The following is a 24496-nucleotide window of genomic DNA, read 5'->3' on the forward strand; positions in this document are numbered from 1 at the left end:
AAGCAGGTTAGCTGTTCAGTATAAGTTGCCATGGTGATTTATCCCAGTTGAAAGTGAGCCAGCTTCGTGAAACCAGAAAACCTGAGTTAAGCCCAAAGATAGCTGGCTAACCTACTTATCTCGCTTTGTAGTACACCCCTCTGCTTTTCAGTTCAGTCTTGTTGGATTCTTTGTTCGGTTTTCTCAGCAACCTTTGAGAGTACTGGCAGTATACTTATTGGTTTTTAGGTACTGGCTTCAAGGCGGTCTCCAGATTTAAAAGTAGGCGTGACAATGGCACATTTCCAGTCATCTGGAAAGGAGCTGTGTTTAAAAGAGAAGTTAATTAAATGAGCAGTAGGGGGAGTTAAAATATCTTTCTGTGATTTGACAAACATGGTGTCAAACTGGAAAGCATCTCTTCTTTTGGAGCTTTTTAAGGAGCTGATGATTTTGTTTACTTGTAACTCATTAGTCTCTACCAGCTCGAAAACCTAACCTGTAGCATCTATAGGAACAATATCCAGTTTCTTTTATGTTAATTTTTTTCCTAACTCATATACAGACTCAAGAAAAAAATTATTAAAGACAGAAGCAACAGTAAAATGATCTTCAATTAACTTTCCCTGTACTTTGAGTTTAAAATCTCCTAAAAAATTTTGGGTCCCTCCTTGTGAGGTAATTGATGTTTTTCCAGATCAATTTACCGTTGCCTTTTGCCTCATTCAAAATATTGAGATTAAAACGAGATTTAGCTTTTGTTAGCTCTTGGATAACTTTGTTCCTTAAACCTTTATAAATCAGCATGTCAGTGTCTCTTCTAGTTTTAACTGCCTTCCTTAGCGCAGCATCTCTAGATTTCATTAGTTTCCACAAATTTTCATTAAACCACGGTAAATTATTTTTATTTTTAGATTTTATCTGTATCCTCACATTAAATTTTTCCCTCACAGAGTTGATTCTATGAGTAAAAGTATCACAGCCATAGTTCAGATCATCGGAGGACAGTACATCATCCCAGTTCAAGCTGTTAATTTCATTGATAAATTCTTCTTGCTTAGCTCTGGATATGCATTGAAGGATCATTGTCTTAGTTGCCGTGGTCTTAAATCTACTTTTAGTCAGTTTTCTCACACATAGGGTTAGGTTATGTTCTGATAAACCAGTGATTAAATTATAACTTTTAGTTATTCTTTCTGGTTTGTTAGTAAATATCAGATCAATTTGTGTACTGAAGCATTTTGCAATCCTAGTTGGGTCTTTTATTAGTTGTTCTAGTTGGAATTTCTCTGTGATCATTTTTAGTTTTTTCCTTAGTTTTATCCTCCCAGTTCACATTAAAATCACCCATAAGCAATAATTCTTTGTTGAGACTGCACTCTTTCAAGACTTTTGTGAGTTGATCATACAAAGTGTCATCTGCAGAAGGGGGCCTATAGATACCTATGATGTTGAAAGACATTTGCTGGGATAACATTATTTTTATCCCAACATATTCTAACGTGTTACCCGCATTATAAACCACTCGTTCACATTTGATGTTGTCTCTCACATAAAAAAGCACCCCTCCTCCTCTTCCACCAGGTCTGTCTCTTCTGAAACATTGGTATCCGGGCACTGTGAACACACTTGCAGGAGTTGTTTTTTTCAACCATGTTTCAGTCAGACAGAGAAAGTCCAGATTTGAGTCAGACACAAGATGAGTTAGCTGATTGCTCTTTGCAGTAATGCTTCTGATGTTAAAATGTCCACCTAATAGCCCCCTCGGTTTCAGCTTCAACTCCCACAAGACTTTTGCATGATTCACATTTTTGAAGGTTTTTAATAATCTCTGCCTCCTCACTGCAGGGTTTCGACACACAGTGCTGTCAGCAGCAGGTTTTGTGAGAGAGACACTGGACCTATCAAGGTCTCCACAGCCCGGTAGCGAAAAGTTATTCATTGAGACATCATGCCTCATGTTAACAAAGATTAGTCTGTTAAGGGAGAAGCCCGGCTCAGAAAGTTGCTGCTCATTCATCACTGGCACCAGAGGAGTCCCAGACACACTTGGGCACAAATCAGTATCAAAGTTCTGCAGCGCTCCAGGGGTCACTGGTCCAGGATTTAGCTGAACATCTCCGGAGAGCAGGATCAGCATGAAGAGGAGACCTGCTATTCTCCGAAATGGCATGGCAGATGACCAGTCTACTGGATCGGTGATTCGCACTGGTACCTGGGCTCGTCTGTGCCGCAGGACAGAGGAATAGATTGCAAAATATCCCAGCATTTGTCCCAAGCTCAATCCCTCGGTGTCCCAGTTGTTTTCCATCAGTGTTGACTGCTCTGGCCAGACAGACACGTACAGGCATTAAAGCAATGAGTACCAACAGTAGTCCAAAAAGCACTCCATGAAAAGCAGCTCAGGTGTTTCTGCTGATGAAACACTGCTTTGAACTTGATGCAGAAGATCCATGTGGCCAGGAACGTTTCCTTCGATGTTGAGATGGATGTACAGATGGTCTTTCTTGATGTTTAATCTGATGTTTACATTTGAAAACCTGGACTGGCCTGGTAGCAGAGTCAGCAGAGGGGTGAGCTGACCATCTCCCCATCCCGATGAGTGACCCCCAGTCATATGCCATCACTTCTTGAGTTCAGGGTGCATAGAGAGGCTCCAGCATGCGTGGATTACAATACCAGCAAGGATCCTTTAAGTTTTCTTCTTGTTTAAAAAAAATACTCTTCTGTTAGCTTCTTCTAGTGCTGTATCTCCTTTGGAATATTGGTAACAGCAGGTAGCAGTTAGCAGTTGACAGCTAGCTAGTTGTTTTGATTTCAAAAATATATCTAAAGATGATGCTTTCTCTTCTGTTCTTGCTGATCAATGCTATTACTTCTTCTATAGTCATTTATGAGGAGTGTTAATTTGCAAAATGTTCCACTTTTTTGGGTCCAAGTTTGAGATGTAATCAGGAGCTCACTCCCAGTGCAGCCACTCAGTCCACTTAGTCAGTTAAATGCTATATCCAGTGTTTTGTCCCCCAAAAAGGTTTAACTTTCTCCTGTCAATAAGCAGGTAGAGTTCAGGGACCCATTTCAACAAATTTGCAGCATGCAAGTTGCGTTTTGCAACATGAGAATTTCTTTGCTGGTTAATTTTGACAGACAGTTTCAGGCATAAAACCTAATAACTGGATTCAGGAGATTTTCAACTGTTTTCTTAATGCATTTTATATGAAAATATATAATAAAATATCTTAAGGACTCAGAGATATCACTGTACATATATTATATCTACATAATACACACTTTAATAATATGATTGTATACACAGTACAAAATGATGGTGTATAAAACATCTCATCATCAACATTTCATTTGTAAAATTTTCCATTTTAACACATTTTCATTTGAAATATGAACTTCATCAGTGTTAAAGGCTGTGTAAGAAGGCACAGAAGGCAGAATTGTTGTCAAGCACTTCCATCTTTTCATCTGCTGATGCATGAAAAACATTATTACTTGATATTGTAGAATTTGGGGTATTGGTTAGTCTAACAAAAAAAGATAGAGTCAATATGTATATCAATAAAATGTAAAGTTTTAGTTCCAGAGTGATGGTTTGATGACTTTTGTATTTGTTAATATTTATATGAGTTGGTACCATTATTAATTATTCTCTTATTTAACACTTTTACTTGTATCATTTCATGAGCCTGGAGAAGCACTGAGAGAAACTTGTTGCTGATGTTAATAAAAGATCCTTGATCATATACATTTGTGGGCCGAGTTTGCAGTCAATACCACAAACACTTTCACTGACTACACATTCATCTTGCAGGAATTCATTGTAAAAACTAAATTCAATTTGCTTATCTGTCTCAATTTACCTCATTTCCAGACTGTCGCCTCATCAAGCTAATGTCTTTCACAATCCACAGTGTGAGAGACGTGTCACCTCTGTGAACCTCCATTTAATCATTTAAACCTGCATTAACTAATGTTTTTGTCCACTAGATTTCATCCGACCACCACATTACACACTGACAGCTCAGACAATATTATTATTATTAAAAATATTGATTATAGCTGCTTTAATGTTAATAAAACACAGCTAAAGTGTTTCCTGTTTTGTTAAATAGACACTCGCTTTCATCGCTTCTTGACTTTGTCTAGATGTCCACAAGCTCAACAAGACAGCTTTATGAGATTAAAACCATCATCCAGTGCTTCCTGTGACATCACCGTTTCTGCCTTAAAAGATCCCATGACATGGATGATAGAACTTCCTGGAAAACACTCAGAAACTCCATACTAATATGCTACTTAGCACATTAAAACAGTATGTGAGATTTTTTAGTATGTCCGAAATCTTAATATAAAAACAATAGTACGTGAAGTGCATACTATTTCTGGGGAAATATTTCAGTATCAAGCACTGGACACTGCACCAACATAAATATCCCACAATGCAATGCAGTATTAACGACAACAACAACAGCGGACAGTGTCCAAAGCAGCTCTGGCATAATGTCAATAACGTTTCAATTTGAGTGGACGTTCTGTGTTATACTGTGTTTATTCTGTATTATTCTTTATCCTTTGTATTATGTTTTTTGACTAGTACTGTGCTGTAATATGTTTTAACTGTGACAAGAGACTGCAGATGAAAACTAGCTATAAACTAACTCTGGTACAGTGTATCAAAAGGCAACATTCATGTTTAAAACTGTACATGGTCCCTTTCAAATATAAAAAAAAGAAGCTAAAACTTTGATTTTTAATGATGCTGAAACCTGCAGCACAGAAAATAAAAACAGCATCCTGAGTGTAATGGTTAAGGTGCATTGCATCTAGTTTCAGTGTCACAGGTTTGAATCTGTACCATGACTCTTTACCGTGTCAGATATCTCCAGCTGGTTGTTAAATCCGACCTCAACATGTTCTAGTAGTCTAAAAGTGCTGCAAGAAGAAGGATCAAATCCTATTCCCATCACAACATCTAAAGCTATACTCCATTATATCTGCCTCTGGACACTCAGAGCACCAGATGCTTTAGCATGTGTGAAGGACAGATTTCCTCCTTAAAATCTAACCGAGCTGCATTTTGTGGAATATTAACTGGTGTGTATCCTCCAGCACTGTTATGACAGATAACTCTATTTTGGAAACGTTGGAAGTGAGTAAACTGTCTTGTTTTGCAACTGAGAAAGCAGATTTAAAATTAAAGATTGTTCTGTCTCATTTTCCACCTTTACAGTTTCTCAGGAATGTAATTAAGTCTTTCTTGTGTCTGTCGTCTGTCTACCTCCAAATAAGGCACTAACACCGTGACAACATTCAGGATATTAAATAAAGCAGGGGATTGACTGTCTGGTTTCTCTGTAAAACTAAACAGGAGGAACCCTTGAGTCAGTCGATAACGCCCCCTGACCCCTGTTTGAAATGTCATAGTTCACAGACATTAAAGTGAACACAGTGACCAGCCCTTCAAGTGAATTAAAGGGACAGTTCACCATCTGGAGGCAGCAGTCCCATGAGGAGTGAGGTGTGGACAGTCTGTGTCTCAGGCTGTCTCGCTGCTCTGAGCTGCTCTGGTGATGAAGACGAGGCGGCTGGCTTCATTTGTGGTTTGATTTCCATTTCTCATCCTCATACAAAAGAGCCTGAGGACAAAAAGAGAAGTAAGAAAAGATCAATGAAAGAAACGACAAAGTGATGCAGAGTGCAAATCAAAGATGTCATCTCTCTACTGTTGACAATAAGAAAAATATAGAAAAAACGCAAGAATGATCCTTTAAATAAATCCCTACAACCATCCTAACTAGTCTGGTTTAACTCTACAGTACGGTGTTGTGTTACAGTTGTGTGTTTGTCAGTTTAGTGTTGTGTCACCTTGCTCTCCAGCACTCGGCTGTAGGTCGGGCTGCTGAGCTCCTCCAGAGTTTCTGCTGCAGGTCTGTTGAGGGTTTCAGGCAGCAGGAGGCCCAGACAGCCTGCAGACAGACCGCTCAGACAGAACACCGTGAAGGGCATGGAGCTGTGGAGAGCCCGCTGGAACACACACACACAGTAAGAACAATCAGTTTGATATATGGTTGCTCCGAACTGTTTCTTACAACATGTCATCCGAACATGTTGGCAATCAAATGTGTTTATTGTCGTTCTGAACGGCTTCAATCAAAGAGATTGAAAAGCTGACCGTTACAGAGAGGGGAGGGGGGGGACGGCAGAGATGTGATATCGTTTAAATACGGAGATAACGGAGTCTCTCCTGGAAGTCAGTCATAGTGCTGCACTCAGTTGTTCACATAAAAAGTGACAGAAATAGTCATGTCATGAGTGAAAAAGGAGAGAGAGAGGTCTGAATGCCGGCTTGTCTGTTTCGGAAAGTTACAGAAATGGTCGTACGCAGTCCCAATTATCCACCATCAGAAAGGTGCAGGCGGAGGGGCTTTAATAGGCATTTCCACAGTTCAACAAGCATGTCTGAAGGAGTGTACAGACACCTTTAAAGAGACAGGAGCTAAAATGGCCTGTTTCAGATAGAGGCTGAACTGAGGGGCTGCATAAAGGGCCAGTAGAAGATAAATAAGAAGTTTTGAACTGGAAATCTTGCAAAGATATTCCAGTAGAGAACCAGAATATAAATATAGAGCTGGAAATGTGCAGAATACGTCCTCTTTGAATCTATGTTGTGTGGAAGAAGTCACAAATCTGTTTGCTGTGTCATCAGAAGCTGCAGTTCAAACTGTGTCTGTGGTTTAGTTGCTGTGTCATTGAAGTCAACTAAACCACCACTAGGTGTCACTATATCTTCAGGTTTCACGTGCTGCTTATGCAGGTTATCTGACATCAACAGTTACAGAGTTCTGTTTAACTGTTTAACTGTGAAAGTACAACAAATGTAGTATTGCGTACTAAAAAAAATCCCTTTTCAATGCATTAAGACAAACTAAAGAGACATATTGAGAGCAATCATGTATTAACTGAATACACTTGTGCTTGCATAAGTCAGTGAGGTGCACAGGTTCATGATGTACATGTAGATTATTCAATCACTTCAACAATAAAGAGTCACAAAAAACCCACAGAAAATATTTAAACTTCCTCTCTAGTTTTATGTACACTAATAAAATGTATTGATTATTGTAATACTCAAAGTATCACTAATCAATAAAATACCAGCTTAATTCACTAGATAGAGGAAGTACTACAGTAACAGGTTTAATATTTTTTAGCTGAAAAGGCCTCTGTAGATATCACACCTGAACAAACAGCTGAATAAAAACCTGTAATCATTCCTCTTGTTCATACTGACCGTTAGAAGATCCCTTCATAATGCACTGACAATGGAAGTGATGGGGGACAAAATCCACAGTCCTCCTTCTGTGCAAAAATTTATTTAAAAGTTTATCTGAAGATAATATGAAGCTTAAGCGTCCAAATGAGTCAAATCAAGTAGATATCTTTCAACGTTACAGTCTTTTTAGTGCCAAAGTCCCTCTTTTTGTTACTATACTTCCACCGCAGCTCAACAGGGAAACACTGTCCGAGGAAACACAAAGAGGGAATTTGATGCTAAAAAGACTGTAAATGTGTCAGATATCCACTTGATATGACTAACTCAGACTGCTGAAGCTGAATATAAGCTTCACATCTATTTTTAAATGATTGTGTGGACACACTGTGGATTTTGGCCTCAATCACTTCCATTGAAAGCACATTTGAAGGATCTTTTGATATCCAGTATGAACAGGAGGAATGATTACAGCGAGGAAAACCTCTTTCACTGCTCATATGGACACCTGACTGCTGGTTTAACACACATTTGAATATTGTGAGCCCGTCCTTTAACCTAAATTAGGTTAATTATGTCATGACTGACCCCTAGGTTGGGAACCACTGGACTAAACTAGCTAACTGTATATAAAGTAGTGGAAACTAGCTCCACCTCCAGCAGCTACAACAGTAACATGCTGCTCTAACACTGATGCTTCACTATTAATAATCTAATGATGTCATATATAATAATATATCAGTCAGAGGGACCAAACCACTACTTTTACTGCAATACTTTACCTACATCAAGCTCATAATACTTATGTACTTTTACTGTAGTGGGATGTTAAATGCAGGACTGGTAGTGGAGGAAGTATTCAGTTGTTTTACATTGTAAAACTATTTTACTGCAAGTCAAAGTCCTGCATTGAAAATCTAACTTTAGTGGTCGAAATACAGAAGTTTTATCAGAAAACTGTACTTGAAGTAAACGTCAGTCAATCAAATTTTAATTTGTATAGCAAATCATACATGTCAGTGCAATTCAAAGTGCTTTAAAGATGACTGACAATAAGATGGGAGTTAGTTTAATCTGTAACAATGCATCATATCTTGGAGGCTCATTATATATGCTTTCAATGTACAAACGTCATTTGGAGAGTAACTTAAGTATATTTGCTATTATGTAGTATACAAATTAAGTATAAATACAGTATAAAGTAGCATTGAAGTAGAAGAAAAGTTTGTCAGAACTGCTGCAGCCTAACTACAATACATCAGTAAGCACTTGGTTACTTTCCACCACAAACATGTATTTCTGGATTCATAACAACCTCCCCAATCAATCAACTTTGATTTTTTAAGGATTTTCTAGACTTCTATATTAGCTGCTGTGTCTTCTTTGTGTGAGGCATGTGAGTCGTCTGCTTTAGAGAGCGCCTGCATTAAAGCTGAATTATTCAACTAGTCAGTGAAGTAAAACAGTGAACAGTGTCTTCTGTATGGATGTATAGGCATTGGTACACACAAGACAACATGATGGCGTATAAAACATCACAGGAAACATTTGATTCATTTTCTAATGTCTAATATCCTGTCAGTTTCTTCAATATCAGCTATCGATTAAAGGCAAAAATGCCCAAAAACAGAATAACCTTGTTGATGATGATAATCCAGACTGATCCAGATTCATGTTTGTTTGAACACTGAACTCTGTCCGATAGATGTTTGAAATAAACAAACAAAAAAAACACAAATTATTATTCAAAGCAGAGTATTTTTTTTTTATTCATTATTTTGCAAATAAGTATTTTGTTAATATTAGAAATATTTTGCATTTCATGCCTGTTCTGACAATTAACATATAAACTATATCACAAACAAAAATAAATGTTTCAAAAAACAAACTCAAAACAAAATTTCCATTAGATTCATCATGAAAACAGTCATTTCTATGATCCTTTTATACTTTTCTTTTACAGGCTCACTTTGATCAATTGTGTCACAAATAAAGAAAGAAAAAAATGACATAATAATGATGGAAATATGAAATGTGGTGAAGAAGAAGTGTCAAGTAGCAGAAAATATACATATAGATATACAAAGCTGTTCTAAAAAGCAATAAAAAAGAGAGAAATCTTGTTTTCATGTTTAATTGCTAAACACAACACATTGCCTCTCTGTGACTGGAGTACTGACATGCTTTAATCTTCATCAGGAAACCAAGGTGCTCATCCATTTCAAGCTACATCATCATCATCATCAGCTTTTCTGATTAGACATGGACAGATCCATCTCCTGACAGATTCTTGTTTCCGCCAAACCAAGTACACAACAGCCCCCAAGAGAGACATGGCAGCCAAAGATCTCATGACAGCCCCTAAAACTTTCATCCAGAGTCTGCAGGCTCTTCTCTGAAGAAAGGTTTGCCTTTAGTTTTCAAAACCCTGCACCTACCACAGTGGCCAAGATGCCAACAACAAGCAGAAACAGATCCACAGGCAACCCAACTCCAGAACTGGCTGTAACCTGTTCTCTGAAGAAAGGGTTGGGTTTGGGGTGACTTTCTTCTTCACTGATTAGGTTCTTCATCCGGCAGGAGAACGTTTTAACACTTTGTATTGTCTCATCGTTGGTGATGCTCCTGTTCGTCTTCCCATCCATCCACTCTCCTCCTCCCATCTTCCAGCTGTAGGTGACAAGTTCAGCCTCCTCTGTGTTTCCATCACAGGTCAGGGTGCATTCTTTTGATGCATTGGTACAAGTCAGTGGTCTCACCAACACAGCAGGCTGTGGCACTGCCTTGATCAGTTTTGCATTATAGCACTGAGGGTGAACATTGTTGTTGATTTCCACTGAATACACCCCGCTGTCAGCTCGACTCATGTTTTTGATCTCCAAAATTCCAGTGGTTGAGTTCAGGGTTGTTCGACCTTTAAAGTCACCGTAATCCTGCAGATCAACTATATCTTTCACCCATTCTGCCACCAGATTGTTGTTGTGTTTCCACTGGATGCTGGTGATATCTCCAGAGAAAGGAGGCCTCAACAGCAGCTCACCACCTTCCCCGAAAAACGCATCTTCAGCTAAAACAGAGTTCAGCACCGCCAGCAGCAGCACCGACAGAAAACACCCCGTCAGTTTCTCCATGTCCACAGATCAACACAGAACAGGAAGAATGTGCTATGTCCTTCCGTACTCTGGTGCGCATTTGGTTTCCCTTCCGCATTATAATAAGCAGGAAGTTTATTATCAGCATTTACATAATATCTAATAAGATTTGAATATCTTTCTGTTTTTTTTAACATTCAAAACACACCATACACCTCGAGATATAAATGTGTGACTGAGTAAACAAGGTTTTCATGCAACTACAGCAGCTGTCACACATGCAGACACCACTGTGCTATAACACATTATAGATCACATAAAGGAAGGTCTGTCAATCACATTCAAAACCTCTTCCTTCCTGAGGCCTGCGTCATGAAGCCATGTTAGAGTGTTATCAGCTATCTGTGGTTTAACTCATGTTTACTGGTATCATGGAGCTCTTCAAAAGTGAGAACATTTTTAGAAAGACTTATCTTTGAATTTATGAAATACCAAGGGGAACCTTTAACTGAATTAATTGAACTTACTGTGAATATTCTCTTAGTATGTATCTATCCCTATAAAAAAGTTAAAAACATAGTTTAGAGATTTGTTACTAAAATAAAGCGTTACCGGGACAGCTGCTCCCTTAGTGATATCAACGTCTGTTTGTGAATAAATGATGTGACATCATAACATCATTTTGTTGGAAAACATCAAATGAAGATCAAAGGCACATTCTAGCTGTACGTTTGGCTTTTATCTCATTAATCAGAGGTTATAAACAGGACCCAACCTTTAAGTACAGCAAAAAAAAAAAACCTCTCGATGAGATGGAGTCAGGCAGTGAGATAGAGTACCTGGAAAAGATCTACCAGGATCTGGAAGAAGAGAACAACGAGGCAGCCGAGGCCTGGAGGAAAGAGCAGCTCGCCCTTCACAGGAGGATCGAACTGCTCCACAGAGAGAAGCGTGAGCTGACAATCCAGCAGGAGGCAGACAGTCGTCTCCTCGTCCAGCTGACAGCCATGGCTGCTGAGGTCGAGGAGCAGTGCTTCCAGGCAAGGTTAAAGGTGAAGCCGCATGACAAACAATGTGAAGAGCTGAGACATCTCTACCTGGCAGAGGTAAAGAAAGAAGCAGAGTTAAAGAAAAAAATCTAAGGAGGCTAAAAAGCGCAAAGTGAAAGGCTGAGCAAAAGACTGGAAGATCTCCAAATAAAATGCCTCCAACAGAACAAACACACACACAAAATAACACAAGAACAGCAGCAGAACAAAAAATACAATAAAAAACCTTAAAAACAATTTGTTGAAGTGTTTTATATACGTTTTGTCTCACAAAATCCACCAAAACATAGTTTATTTGAACACTGTAGCCTATAACAACACAAAACACAGATTACATTGGTGTAATATAACATACTTAATGTCAGATACCTTTTAAAGCTACAATATTAAACTATTGCGCATTAAAGTGTCTAAAAACGACTAGACCCATGTTATATATTTTGTTGAGTTGCATACTCACAATATCTCAAATGTTTCCATTAATTTTCAAACCGAGAGAAATCCGTAATTTTAATAAAAGTAACAGTCTGTTTCATTTAGTTGCCTGTCAATGGCGTCATACCTCCTCTACATATGCGTCGGCGTTGTCGTTGTCCGCCACAGTGGCGTCTACCAAAGAGTATGGTTGTCTGCCAGAAGCTGTCCTAACCTGACTCTTATTCAGTTTTAAGCCATATTTTTATGATAAACTTTTTAGATCTTGGTCATATTTAACTATATCTTTTAACTGGATGAAGGATTTTAGTCATCAGACGTCTGGATCTTAAGTTATCAGAAAAAACAAGCTGAATAACCGTTGGCTCAGCTCACAGCCCCTCCTGGACGTCCTGTGTTCGCCAAACAGCTTCGGAGAAACACTGATTTTTGATGTGAAACTGCTTTATTAAGTGTTTTTACCAGTTTTGGTTTGTTTTAGAGAGGACGAGACGTCTGCGGATAATTCGGCTAACGTTAAAAACCTCCTGAACGATGAACACTGAAGGAATCCTAACTGGGAGAAGCTGACTGCAATGATGGCTGTTTAACAATGAAGACAACAACTCCCATGATCCCATGCTACTTCACGACCTCATCAAACGTCTTTTGTTATTGTTTTGGTTGAGACACCTCTAACGGCAGATATTACATATTATGCTTTTAAAACAGGACACAATGTAGGCCTATTTGTCAGCGTGTACCAGCGCAGACTAAATGGACTGTGACTTATTCTTTGCTAGCTTTTTTCTTTTAGGTACTAATTTCTTTGTGGCCTATAAATGACTTCATAGGCTGTAACATCTTCAAATCTTATGTTTTGCTATCTTAATATGATCTTTTATATCTGCATTTCCACCATGCGTCACTGAAAATGTACTCTTGCAGTGTGTGCAGAACACAGCATTTTCTTTGTCGGGTATGTTATGAAGGAAGGAGGAAGCCTCCTGGAGCTCTTTAGAAAAGATCGACTCTCTCTTCAGCATGACAGCTAACTGTTAGCATACTGACAGGAAGAGCCGCAACAGGCTAGCAACAACCTCGACAACGACACACTGATTGATTGACACATACAGACAAATCAGTGAAGAATTCAGACGCGTGGTGCATTGTTGATGTTTTTATATTGGGTTTAGGTAATAACGAGTGGGACAGAACATGCGCTGAAAACAAGTATAGTATTCAAGTTGTTATTTTAATTGTGATGAAAACTGGGACAATCTGGTGTTTAACAGATATTTGTCAGGATTAGAGACATGCAGCATGAAACCTGGACAGTCCCGGACAAACCGGGACGTCTTGTCACCGTAACACTTGAGCATCTTTTTACGTTGCTGTATTTTTGTCTGGAGTAATAACTCTTTTTGCTCCGTTTCTGCCTCGAGCTCAGCGTCCACCTCTGTGATGAGACTGTAACAGATTCAACACAGAATCTCATATCAGACGCCGCTGCAGTTACTCAATGTAAACAATATTGAGGGAGTTGGAGGTCGACAGAGAACTCCTCCTTTAACGCAACGCAATCAGCATCAAACTCTGACAAACTCATTTGATAATATTCACAGACCTTCAGGTGGTTTGTTGTACAGGTTTGTTTATTATAATGCACACACACACACACACACACACTCACACACACACACACACACACACACACTTACACACACTCATACTCACGCACACACACACACACACTAACACACACACACACACACTCACACAGGCACACACACACACACTAACACACACACTCATAGTCATGCACACACACACACTTACACACACTCATACTCACGCACACACACACACACTCACACACACACACTCACACTCACACAGGCACACACACACACACACTCACACACACACTCACACTCACACTCACACACACTCATACTCACGCACACACACACTCATACTCACGCACACACACTAACACACACACTCACACACACTCATACTCATGCACACACACTAACACACACACTCACACACTCACACACACTCATACTCACGCACACACACACTCATACTCACGCACACACGCACGCACACTCATACACACACACACACACTCACACACACGCACACTCATACACTCTCACACACACACACACCCACACACACACACACTCACACACACACACACACACACACATACACATGCACACACACGCACACTGAAACACGTGCACACACACATTCACACACACTCACACACACTTACACACGCACACACATACACAGACACACACACACACACACACACACACACACACTATGGGGGGGGAGTTTGTCAGTTTCTAAGCTGTTGATCTACTCTTCATCAGTACCATCTGAATACTCTGCTCCTCATCACTCCTCCTTCTGTTCCTCCTGTTGAAGAAACTTTTGAATCTTTTCCACCGTGTCGTCTTCCTCTCAACTCTCGCCTGCTGCTCGGCGGGTCTTTCTTCTGCAGCCTCACCAGAATCAGGATTCATGTGAAGGTCTTCATCCTCGTTCTCCTTCATCTCGATGTAAACGGCAGCATTGTTCAGTTCCTGGTTTACTGTCTCCTGGAGCAATGCTGCATTGCAAAATTCCACTTCCTGAATCCTCTGCTGCAGGTTGTCACTTTCCTCCTGCATATCTCCTAATTCTTCCTGAAGCTGCTTGACTTCTAGCACCTTTGTCTCATAGAGGTGAAGCACATAATTATATGATTTGTGTGCACATTCCACGTGCACATCTGTGCACCTGCGCAGATCAGTGATCTCTTCCATTGTCTGAAATATCAGATCCTTTGTCTCCTGATTCTCTGATCGCCAGTTCTGCACTTGCTCCGAAACTTCTTGTTCCTGTAGTAACAGGTTCTCTTTCTTTCTCTGCCGGGACTCACTGACAAACCTCAGCACCTTTTTACGCTGCTCTATTTTACGTTTGAGCAGAGTTACTTGCTGCTCCATCTTTGTTTGGCTGGTGGAGCAAACACTGTTGTTCTTTTGGCTGCTCATGTTCTCTAAGTTTCTTCAATATGTTGAGTGAAAGTACGATATTGTTTCCTGTGGCTTTCTTACCCCTTAATATATTGCCCAAATGTATACGGTGTATTATGCATGTGTGTATGAATGTATATGAATGTGTATGTATGGATGCCTTTCATGTAAGTTATGTTGTGGATGTGTACTGTATATAGGTATCTATGTATTCATGTGAAGATCTGTACAGGCTGTGTTAACAAATTTCCTTGTGGGACAATAAAGGATCTATTTACCTACACATCAAAGACATCATAGACATCAAAGACAAGGGTGACATCATAGACAGCAAGAGTGACATCATAGTACATCACAGACAAGGGTGACATCATAGACAGCAAGAGTGACATCATAGTACATCATAGATGAGGGTGACATCATAGACAGCAAGAGTGACATCATAGACAGCAAGAGTGACATCATAGTACATCATAGACAAGAGTGACATCATAGACAGCACGAGTGACATCATAGTACATCACACACAAGAGTGACATCATAGACAGCAAGAGTGACATCATAGTACATCATAGACAAGAGTGACATCATAGACAGCAAGAGTGACATCATAGTACATCACAGACAAGAGTGACATCATAGACAGCAAGAGTGACATCATAGACAGCAAGAGTGACATCATAGACAAGTGACATCATAGCAGACAAGGCGGAGTCCTTTGATGTGCACTTCAAAGGACTCCACACATCACGTCTCAGCAGTGACATCACACACACACACACACAAAATGATACCCAGTTGTTATTTCTTAATTCTATGTGACAAAGTGAAACGGAAAAATTTAACATGTTCATCAAGTCGTGATGTCACTCTACACGTTTCTTATTTACTCCTTTATTGTATTTTACTGTTCATTTCTTTTCTAATTTTTTCTGCAAATACATTTCTTACCTGTTGCCTGCCAGTTTACACCAATGCGACTGGACAAGACGGGATGTATCGTTTCCATAGCAACGACTCTCTGTACTTCCATTCTCACTGCCGGCTTTTCAGGCTTTTTTGTTGCTGGATAATTTGTACCGTCTTAAAATCTGAATGCATAGGTATCACCACATTTCAATAAATATAAATGTACATACATGTACATACATGTTCATACATTTCTATGTATTATCTCTTCTCACATTAACGACTGCAGAGCACTTCTAGTTTTTGTCAGTTCACGTGCAGCTGGAGAATCTTTAGACACTTGTTAGGACAGCACACTTGTGTTAATTGCATAAATAATTAACTGTTCATGAGTTCACTTTCAAATGCAAAGCTTGTGTTTGTGCAATATGCTGTTCATGTTTTTGTGGAAGAATGTCTCAACTCTTTAATATCAGCATTAAATAATTACTGAGTAGTTCAGGTATCCTGTGTTAAAGTGAATATGGAACAGCACCACTGCTTTTCATCAGTTCTCTTCCATTTTCCTTGGCAGACTGAAGCTAACAGAAGCTAACTGGAGTTAGCCAAGTTGACAGACAGATGAGGAGGCGGGACTTTCTTCGTCTAGAAGCTTTATTGATAATTGTTTACATCTCACAATGCATTCCACAAACACGGCTCCCAGCTGGAAGCTTTTTATCGTCACAATTGAAGTATGAAGTTTATCATTCACAATTATACTTGCATAACAAACAAATGCTTGAAGGTTTCCCAAAGTCACATCAAGTTGCAACTTTATTAAGATATCAGCTCCACAGACAGTATGGTTATTTTTTTCTTTAAATCCCATTTCATTTTTTTTCTTTTTTACATTTTTTTAATGTTTTATCTGATGTGGATGAATGTAAACGTGTTTCCTTCCAGAGTTTTTCATCACTAGACAGCTGCAATGACATGGAAATAACGACTTGTATGTAATTAATGTGTTTTATTTGTCTGGCAAAGGTTTTCTAGATGTTTCTAGCTAGAGTTACTCAGAAGCGATGAAGTTTTTAAATGGTAGAACAACCCCCCCTTCCCTCCCCTCCCACACCCTCCCACCGCCGCCGCCGCCTCATCAGGAGTCAAAGACGTCGTTCACAAATCCGTCATTCGTTGCATCGAGGCGAAACCACGCAGCAGGTTACCGAGGAAACGAGCTCGAAGCTTGAGGGACACGACGGTATTTCAGTAAAACAGTAAAATCACAAAATACTTCTAACTCAGTAATACCAAAAAAAAAAAAAAAAAAAAGAAAAGAAAAGAAAAGAAAAATACAAATGAGGTGCTGTTTGCGGCTCGCTCGTCTTTCTCAAAAACAGCAGCAACAAGACGAAGAAACAAAAAAAATCTCTCCGCTCGGCTCGACTGCCGGAAAAAATCTAAATGACCCAAAAAAAAAAAAACACCCTGAAGGAGGGTGTGGAGAGGGAGCGTTCATTCGAAATGTGTTTCTGTGAGATTCAACATCTCACAGAAACAAACATTTCAAAACTTGATTAAAAAAAAAAAAAAAAAGAAGTTGGGGAGACGTAAATCATCAGAACGACCTCGGTGTCGTGAAGCTCGGTGCTGAACTCCGACCTGCTTCCACTTTTCCAGAAAACACACCAAAAAAAAAAAAAAAAAAAAAAAAAAGGAAAAAAAGGAATTCTGAACTGGAAAAAAAGTGTTTTTATTATTTTGACAAATAAAGTTAGAAGGGCTGCGTCCACGCCAGACCCCTCCTCTCCTCCTCCAGCCTGCCTTCATATCAAACCCTCCCCCCCTCCCCCACCCATGCACCCCTTCCTCCCAATCCAACCATCTTCCTCTCAGGACTTCCTGAATCCAAACTCTGACGTGTCGTCGCTTCACTCTGCCTTGCGTTTCATCCCGGGAACCTTCGCCTGGATCCTAAAAGACGAGAAAAAAAAAAAAAAAAAACATTTAACAACCATCAGAAGATACTTTAAACTAACAGTTCATAAACAGCAACAGGCCTTAATTTACCTCAATAGTACAGTTATTTCTAATTTTAAATGCATAATATGTAATTTCAGCCGCTAGGCGTCTCAATCAAAACAATAAGAAAAGCAGGAGTGTGATGACGGTGTGAAGTAGCAAGGGATCATGGGAGTTGTTGTCTTCGTTGTTAAATAATCAGCTTCATCGGGATAGGATTACTCCAGTGTTCATCATTCAGGATGTTTTTACCCGCAGAGGTCTCCTCCTCTCCAGAACAAACGCACACGCAGATTAGAGGTAAAAACACTGAATAAAGCTGTTTCACCTAAAATCAGTGTTTCTCCGACGATGTTTGGTGACCACCGGACTTCCTGGAGGGGCTGTTAGCCGAGCTGCTGCTAACGTTTGTCCAGTTTATTTCTCTGATAACTTAAGATCCAGACGTCCAATGACTAAAATCCTTCTTCCGGCTAAAAGATATAGTTAAAAACAACCTAAATTTATCATGAAAATGTGTCTTAAAACTGAATAAAAGTCCATTTATAACAGTTTGTGTGGAACAACCACAACGCCGATGTATTATCTTGTATGTGTGTAAGTTACTCTTTGGTAGACGCCATTGTAGCGGACAAACACAGCGCCGCCGTATGCATCTGGTGCGTGTTTACTCTTTGGTAGAGGAGGTATGACGTCATCGACAGGCGACCAAATGAAACGGTCCGTTACTTTGATTAAATTACAGATTTCTCTGAGTTTGAAAACACACAACTCAACAACATATATAACACAGGTCTAGTTGTTTTTAGACATTTAATGTGGAATAATTACATATTAGAGCTTTAAATGTTTAATATTTAATCCTATTTTTTTCATTTGCTCAACACACAGAGCTGCAACTAACTAAATGTCATATATTGTTTTTTTCAAGTGAATCTGTTCAGTAACGTTATAACAGTAATAGTAATAATAATCATCCTCTAGGACAAGTTTTTCATTCTACGTTTATTATATTCTATAAAATGATCTACTTACTTTCCAACAACGTCTTTGAACTGGTTGTTGACCAGAGCCAAGTAGTGGTCGATCTTATCCTGAAAACAAACACAAACATCATGTTTACTGTCTGCAGGAGAACGTGTCATCGCTCACTACTAATGTTCACAACATCAATCCTGGTGGAAAGAAACTACAATCAATCAATCAATCAATCAATCAATCAATCAATCAATCAATCAATCAATCAGAGGATTTTTGACTCTGTGGTTGTTTTTCAAGTCGTAGCTCATCATGTCTTCATCAGGATGCTTGTTTACATCCCAGATATAAAGTTAAATAAGACTTTTAATCAGCACAGAGAGACATTAATACCTGTTTCACCATCAAACCGGCAAAACTATGAAAGTAAGATTATTTATTGTTATATCAATTTTTTTCCACAACGTCCCAGCAGAATATAACAATTATTTATAATATAATTAATTACATAAACAACCTGAACCAGGATAAGATGCAGAAAATAGAGAGATGAATTAACCGATTTCAGAAGAATTAATTCAGGTTTTATCTGAAGTTTGATGGAATAAAAGCTGCTGATCGTCTGTCACTGCTGTTAAACTCTGCAGAGACAGAGGTGCATTATGGGTTCTCACCTGGTGTTTCTCATAGACGATCGGGACGCTGAACACTCCAACCACAGCTGAGAGAGAAGAAGAAGAAAAGTCAAATTATGTTTCCAGAATTTTCCATCTGTCGCAACTTTCACTAAAACTTTGATTATTTTGAACAGTTTAACTCATTGTTCATAATTATTTTATTCTTTAACTCTTCGTTCATATTATTCTTACGGCTTCAGCTTCATGTTTTTATTTGAGCCGTGTGCATTTCTATAAATCACCACCAGATGGAGCCAAAGTAGAAACTATTACAGTCCTGCACATGGAGGCTTTAAATTAACTCTTTATTATCTGAAAATGGCTGTACTTTAAGGCAGAGGACCACATGTCGTTAAAGCCCAGTGCATGATGGGAAATGACAGCTTCATATTTTAAACATGTGACTCACCCAGAATCACGATGGTGAGCCCGTTGAACAAGGCACCGACGTAGGTCAGGATCCACATAAACACAGCAAACTGCAGAGAACAAAAGATGACGGAAAAAAGGATTAAAAACATTAAAAACTGAGTTTATATTGTTCTATTTAAACAGCAGGAAGATTTCCTGAAGAGTAACAAGAGGTCAGTAGAGCTGCAACTAACCATCATTCAGTCAGAACAGTTGGGGATCAATTTAATAGTTAATAGCAAATTATTGATTAATGAGGCAGTTCACCAAACTCCACCTGACAGATCAGAACAGCTGGAGACATGAAACGATTCACTGATTGACAGAAAACAGAATCAGCAACTATTGTGATTAATAATTAATCATTTAAGTCATTTTTAAAGCAAAAATGCAAAAAAAAACGTCTTGATGCAGCTTTTAAAATGTAAAGATTTGCTGCCTTTTTCTGTTTTTTTATGACTTTCTATAATATTCGGACTGTTAGACTAAACATGTTCCAAGACGTCACCTTGGATTCTCAAAAATTTGTGATTTTTCACTATTTTCTAACGTTTTAATTCTCAATTAATTGGGAAAATAAGCTGCAGATTAACTGATGTGTTTCACCTTCTGTGTGTTAAAAGGTTGAAACAGCAGAATTCAATAATCATGTTTTTTATGGAAAAAAGATGGAAAACAAACAGCAGCTGTGGATCGATAACGTTTAAAAGTTTCCCTGCGGAGTCGTCAGTGCAGCTCGTTGCTTTATTCAGTCATGAATCTTTGCAGCGACGCGTCTCCTGCAGAGCGTCTTCTTCTAAAAATAAACCTCAAGACTCAAAGAGGAAATCTAAAAAAGATCAGACCGGCTGAATCTGTTTCTCTCTTTACGAACCATAAACACCGACATAAATATCTCAACACATCCACGGATCAGCCGGCTGTAAATAAAACATCCTTATGACTGCGATTACACACACATTCATGTCTTTATAGGGCTTATTTTATCAATTAATCAATAAAAAAAAGTGTAAAAATATCATCCACAGTGTCTCTGAACCCACAGTAACAGTCCAAAACCTTCAGATGATTCAATTTACTGTCACATATAAGACAGAAAAACAGCTTAAAGTCACATTTGAGAAGCTTGAAGTAAAGAACATTCAGGATTTTTGCTTAAAAAATTACTTTTAATGAATCAATAATCAAAATACTTCCAGATTAATATTCAGTATTAATATCATGTAAGACAAGAAAAGCAGCAAATTCTCAAATTTGAGAAGCTGAAACCAACAAAACGATTAAATTTCTGTCAGCTGACTAATTGATTAAGCGACTGATCATTGCAGCTGTAGTTTCCTGGTTTTTGAGTCTTATTCTGTGACATCGACATGACTTCCTGTATATTATTTATATATATATATATATATATATATATATATATATATATATATATATATGATATATATATGATATATATGATATCGTTCTGATATATATATGATCAGAACGATGGATCAATGTTTCTTATTAGCGTCTTCAAACTGTCATAATTCACGTTTCTTTTGTCCTTTAAAAGGAAGAATCAGGTTTTATTACAACCTGTTGAGCTGATCATTTCAAGAACAAATTATCTGGAGCAACTCATGTTTATTAATTAAAATATTGATGAATCTGTTTTTTTTCCCCCGATGAATCGATCCATCAGAAAACAATTCAAAGATGACGTCAAATGTTTTTGTTTTGTCTGAACAATTGTCCAAAATCTTAAGATATTCAGTTTAAATGATATAAACCATTTAAGTAACTGGAACCAGTGAATGTTGCTTCAACCATTTATCCAAATAGTTAGTGATACATGTTCTAGTAACTGAATCATTGATTTTTAAGCAGTAAATCGATTAGTGAGGTTTCCTGTGATGCTGCTTTCACATCAGCATAAGTACAATTATTATTCACAATATAAAAGACGAACAAAACTATGACAATAACAGTTATTTTCATTAAAAAGGTGATTCTGCAGCCTGTTTCTAGTCTGAAAACGGTCATAAATGGTAAAAACACGACACAATCAACACTAAAATTCCACTTCACTACTTCAGATTTGTTTGTTATTGGTGGCTGATTCTTTGACCCTGAAGCTGTTGTAATATGAATCCTCACGGTGCTGGAATATAAAGTGACGTGTTGATGATGAAAACAGCGAGCAGAGAAAAGAGTCCCGACACAAACAGCGGTTTAGATTTCTGACTGGAGGCTGATTGAATATGTGTGACACTTTAACGACCTGCTGGGTTGTAAATATTCACCAAAGTTAATGAGAGGAAAACTAGAATATCCCCATAATACATCCAGACACACGCGCTTGTAATCATCTGAGGGAATTTTAAAACATTCCTGAGGCTCAAACTTCCTCCTGATGGGATTAAAAGAAAATCGGACTGGTTTTTACCCTCTAAGGGAGTTTCTTCAGCGTGCAGCTCTGTATTTGGACTGCAGGATGGAGGGCGGGAGCTGCAGCGAGGTGACGACAGCCCTCCGACAGCTGCAGCGCTCTGAATGTCTGTCATCTGTTACCAACACTGATCTACGCACATATTAACCCGCTGCAGGAGCTGCTGATTAACACAAAACCACTGACTGAAAGGACAGAACCTTTACGTCTCCTTAATGCACCGAGTCAAGGTTAAAACCCAACATTAAGAGTCTATGTAAGGTGTTGTTCCACCACAAACTCCTTGTCTGGTGTTGATGGTGGTAAAACACTTTAACACATCACTCCTAAATCTCACATATCTAAAAAACAAAGTCCCTAACCCCACCCATAACCCTAACCTTAACCCTAACCCATAACCCTAACCATAACCCTACCCATAACCTTAACCCTAACCCCACCCATAACCCTAACCTTAACCCATAACCCTAACCGTACCCCTACCCATAACCCTAACCTTAACCCATAACCCTACCCATAACCCTAACCTTAACCCTACCCATAACCCTAACCCCACCCATAACCCTAACCTTAACCCTAACCCCACCCATAACCCTAACCTATAACCCTACCCATAACCCTAACCTTAACCCTAACCCCACCCATAACCCTAACCTTAACCCATAACCTTAACCCATAACCCTAACCCCACCCATAACCCTAACCTTAACCCATAACCTTAACCATAACCCTAACCTTAACCCATAACCCTAACCTTAACCCTGACCCCACCCATAACCCTAACCTTAACCCTACCCATAACCCTAACCTTAACCCTACCCATAACCCTACCCCTAAAGCTGGACAGATAGTGGACAGATTAAAAGGACTAAGTCTCAAAACAAAATCCACAGTCCTCCTTCTGTGCAAAATGTATTTAAAAGTTTATCTGAAGCTAATATGAAGCTTCAGCGTCCAAATGAGTCAAATCAAGTAGATATCTTTCAGTCTTTTTTGTGCCAAAGTTTTTGTTACTATACTTCCACCTGCAGCTCAACAGGGAAACACTGTCTGAGGAAACACAAAGAGGAAAATTTGATGCTTAAAAATACAGACGCTTTTCTTTCTATTTAACTGATTCGGAGTTGCAGTATTGAGGCGATGTGTTGCAGTGCACAGCGCGCGCCACCAGAGGTCCGTCTCTGCTGGTGGAACAAAGATGGCAACCGCGAGTGGTGTGGAACCATGAAAATATGGCCACATATGACTTTATCTTGAGATGACTTCTTCCAGCTATAAAAGCAGTTTATTAGCCAGATGATTTTATGCAAAGTCTGCCAGCACCGTCCGCACATCACCTCCGTTCAGCCCGCTGATGTGTCTGCCGGTCCTCCAGCAAGAAGCTATGGAAGAATGACGCTTCTGTCCCATCTAATCATTATTCTATGGGCCATAAGTATGTAAACCCAGAAAGACTCGTCTAAGTAGGCTAATTGCATATTAGACACACAGCATTGTAGGCTAGACAGTGTCATACATGCTACACTGACTTCTATCACCAGCAGCTCCGTTTTATGTAAAATGTAAAAGCAGATATTGCCAAAGCCTACTGTAAATGTGTCAGATATCCACTTGATATGACTAACTCAGACTGCTGAAGCTGAATAGAAGCTTCACACAGACTTTTAAATGACTGTGTGGACACACTGTGGATTTTGCGCCTCCATCACTTCCATTGAAAGCACATTTGAAGGATCTTTTAATATCCAGTATGAACAGGAGGAATGATTACAGCGAGGAAAACCTCTTTCACTGCTGGTTTAAGACACACTGGATAAACTGTGAACCGTCCTTTGAGCCCAGTTTGAACCCTGAACTGGTCAATATAGAATCAGGCTGAATGTCTGTCAGATCGATTGTTGTTTGACGTACAGTTTGAGGTCACTACGCCCGATTAATCACCTGATCGATCAACAATCTGGCTGCTGAAATGCCAGAAATCTATTGGATTTTTGGCAGGACATAATTTTTTTTCATATTAAAACTACACCGTGTAACAACGAGTAAGGCTGCCGTTCTGTCTGCAGTACTTTGTTTGTGCAGATTAAAATGTGAAGTGTGACTTAAACACTCTGGTAGGTTGTCTTGTACTCTCAGGAAGAGAAAGGCAGCGTTACATGGACGACATGATCCGTCTGTTCAGTTTTATTTCACGGCAGCCTCAGATTAAAATTTTAGCCACAACATGTA

General features: G+C 39.0%; 3 protein-coding genes across 9 annotated transcripts in view; all 3 read right to left on the bottom strand.

The window, feature by feature from the left end:
* Window positions 1-5248: 5248 nt before the first annotated feature.
* On the bottom strand, window positions 5249-6281 carry LOC122996667 (solute carrier family 22 member 15-like). The gene is made up of 2 exons (XM_044372268.1): window positions 5857-6281; window positions 5249-5627 (listed from the first exon to the last, which is right to left on the bottom strand). Exons 1-2 carry the CDS (start codon window positions 6088-6090, stop codon window positions 5583-5585), a joined length of 279 nt encoding a protein of 92 aa, XP_044228203.1. The 5' UTR covers window positions 6091-6281; the 3' UTR covers window positions 5249-5582.
* Window positions 6282-9310: 3029 nt separating this feature from the next.
* On the bottom strand, window positions 9311-10485 carry LOC122996654. The gene has a single exon (XM_044372253.1). It carries the CDS (start codon window positions 10390-10392, stop codon window positions 9682-9684), a length of 711 nt encoding a protein of 236 aa, XP_044228188.1. The 5' UTR covers window positions 10393-10485; the 3' UTR covers window positions 9311-9681.
* Window positions 10486-16399: 5914 nt separating this feature from the next.
* The window catches only part of LOC122996597 (reticulon-4-like), a 41271-nt gene continuing 33174 nt past the window's right edge, over window positions 16400-24496 (bottom strand). For all 7 annotated transcript variants that reach the window (XM_044372145.1, XM_044372146.1, XM_044372149.1 and 4 more), the window contains 4 exons: window positions 19832-19901; window positions 19420-19466; window positions 18803-18861; window positions 16400-17719 (listed from right to left, as the gene is read on the bottom strand). In XM_044372145.1, coding sequence (XP_044228080.1) covers window positions 17677-17719; window positions 18803-18861; window positions 19420-19466; window positions 19832-19901 — 219 coding nt within the window. In that variant the 3' untranslated portion in view covers window positions 16400-17676. The remainder of the gene's footprint in view (window positions 17720-18802; window positions 18862-19419; window positions 19467-19831; window positions 19902-24496) is intronic.

This window comes from Thunnus albacares, chromosome 14, assembly GCF_914725855.1.
Source record: "Thunnus albacares chromosome 14, fThuAlb1.1, whole genome shotgun sequence".
Taxonomy (NCBI): Eukaryota; Metazoa; Chordata; class Actinopteri; order Scombriformes; family Scombridae; genus Thunnus; species Thunnus albacares.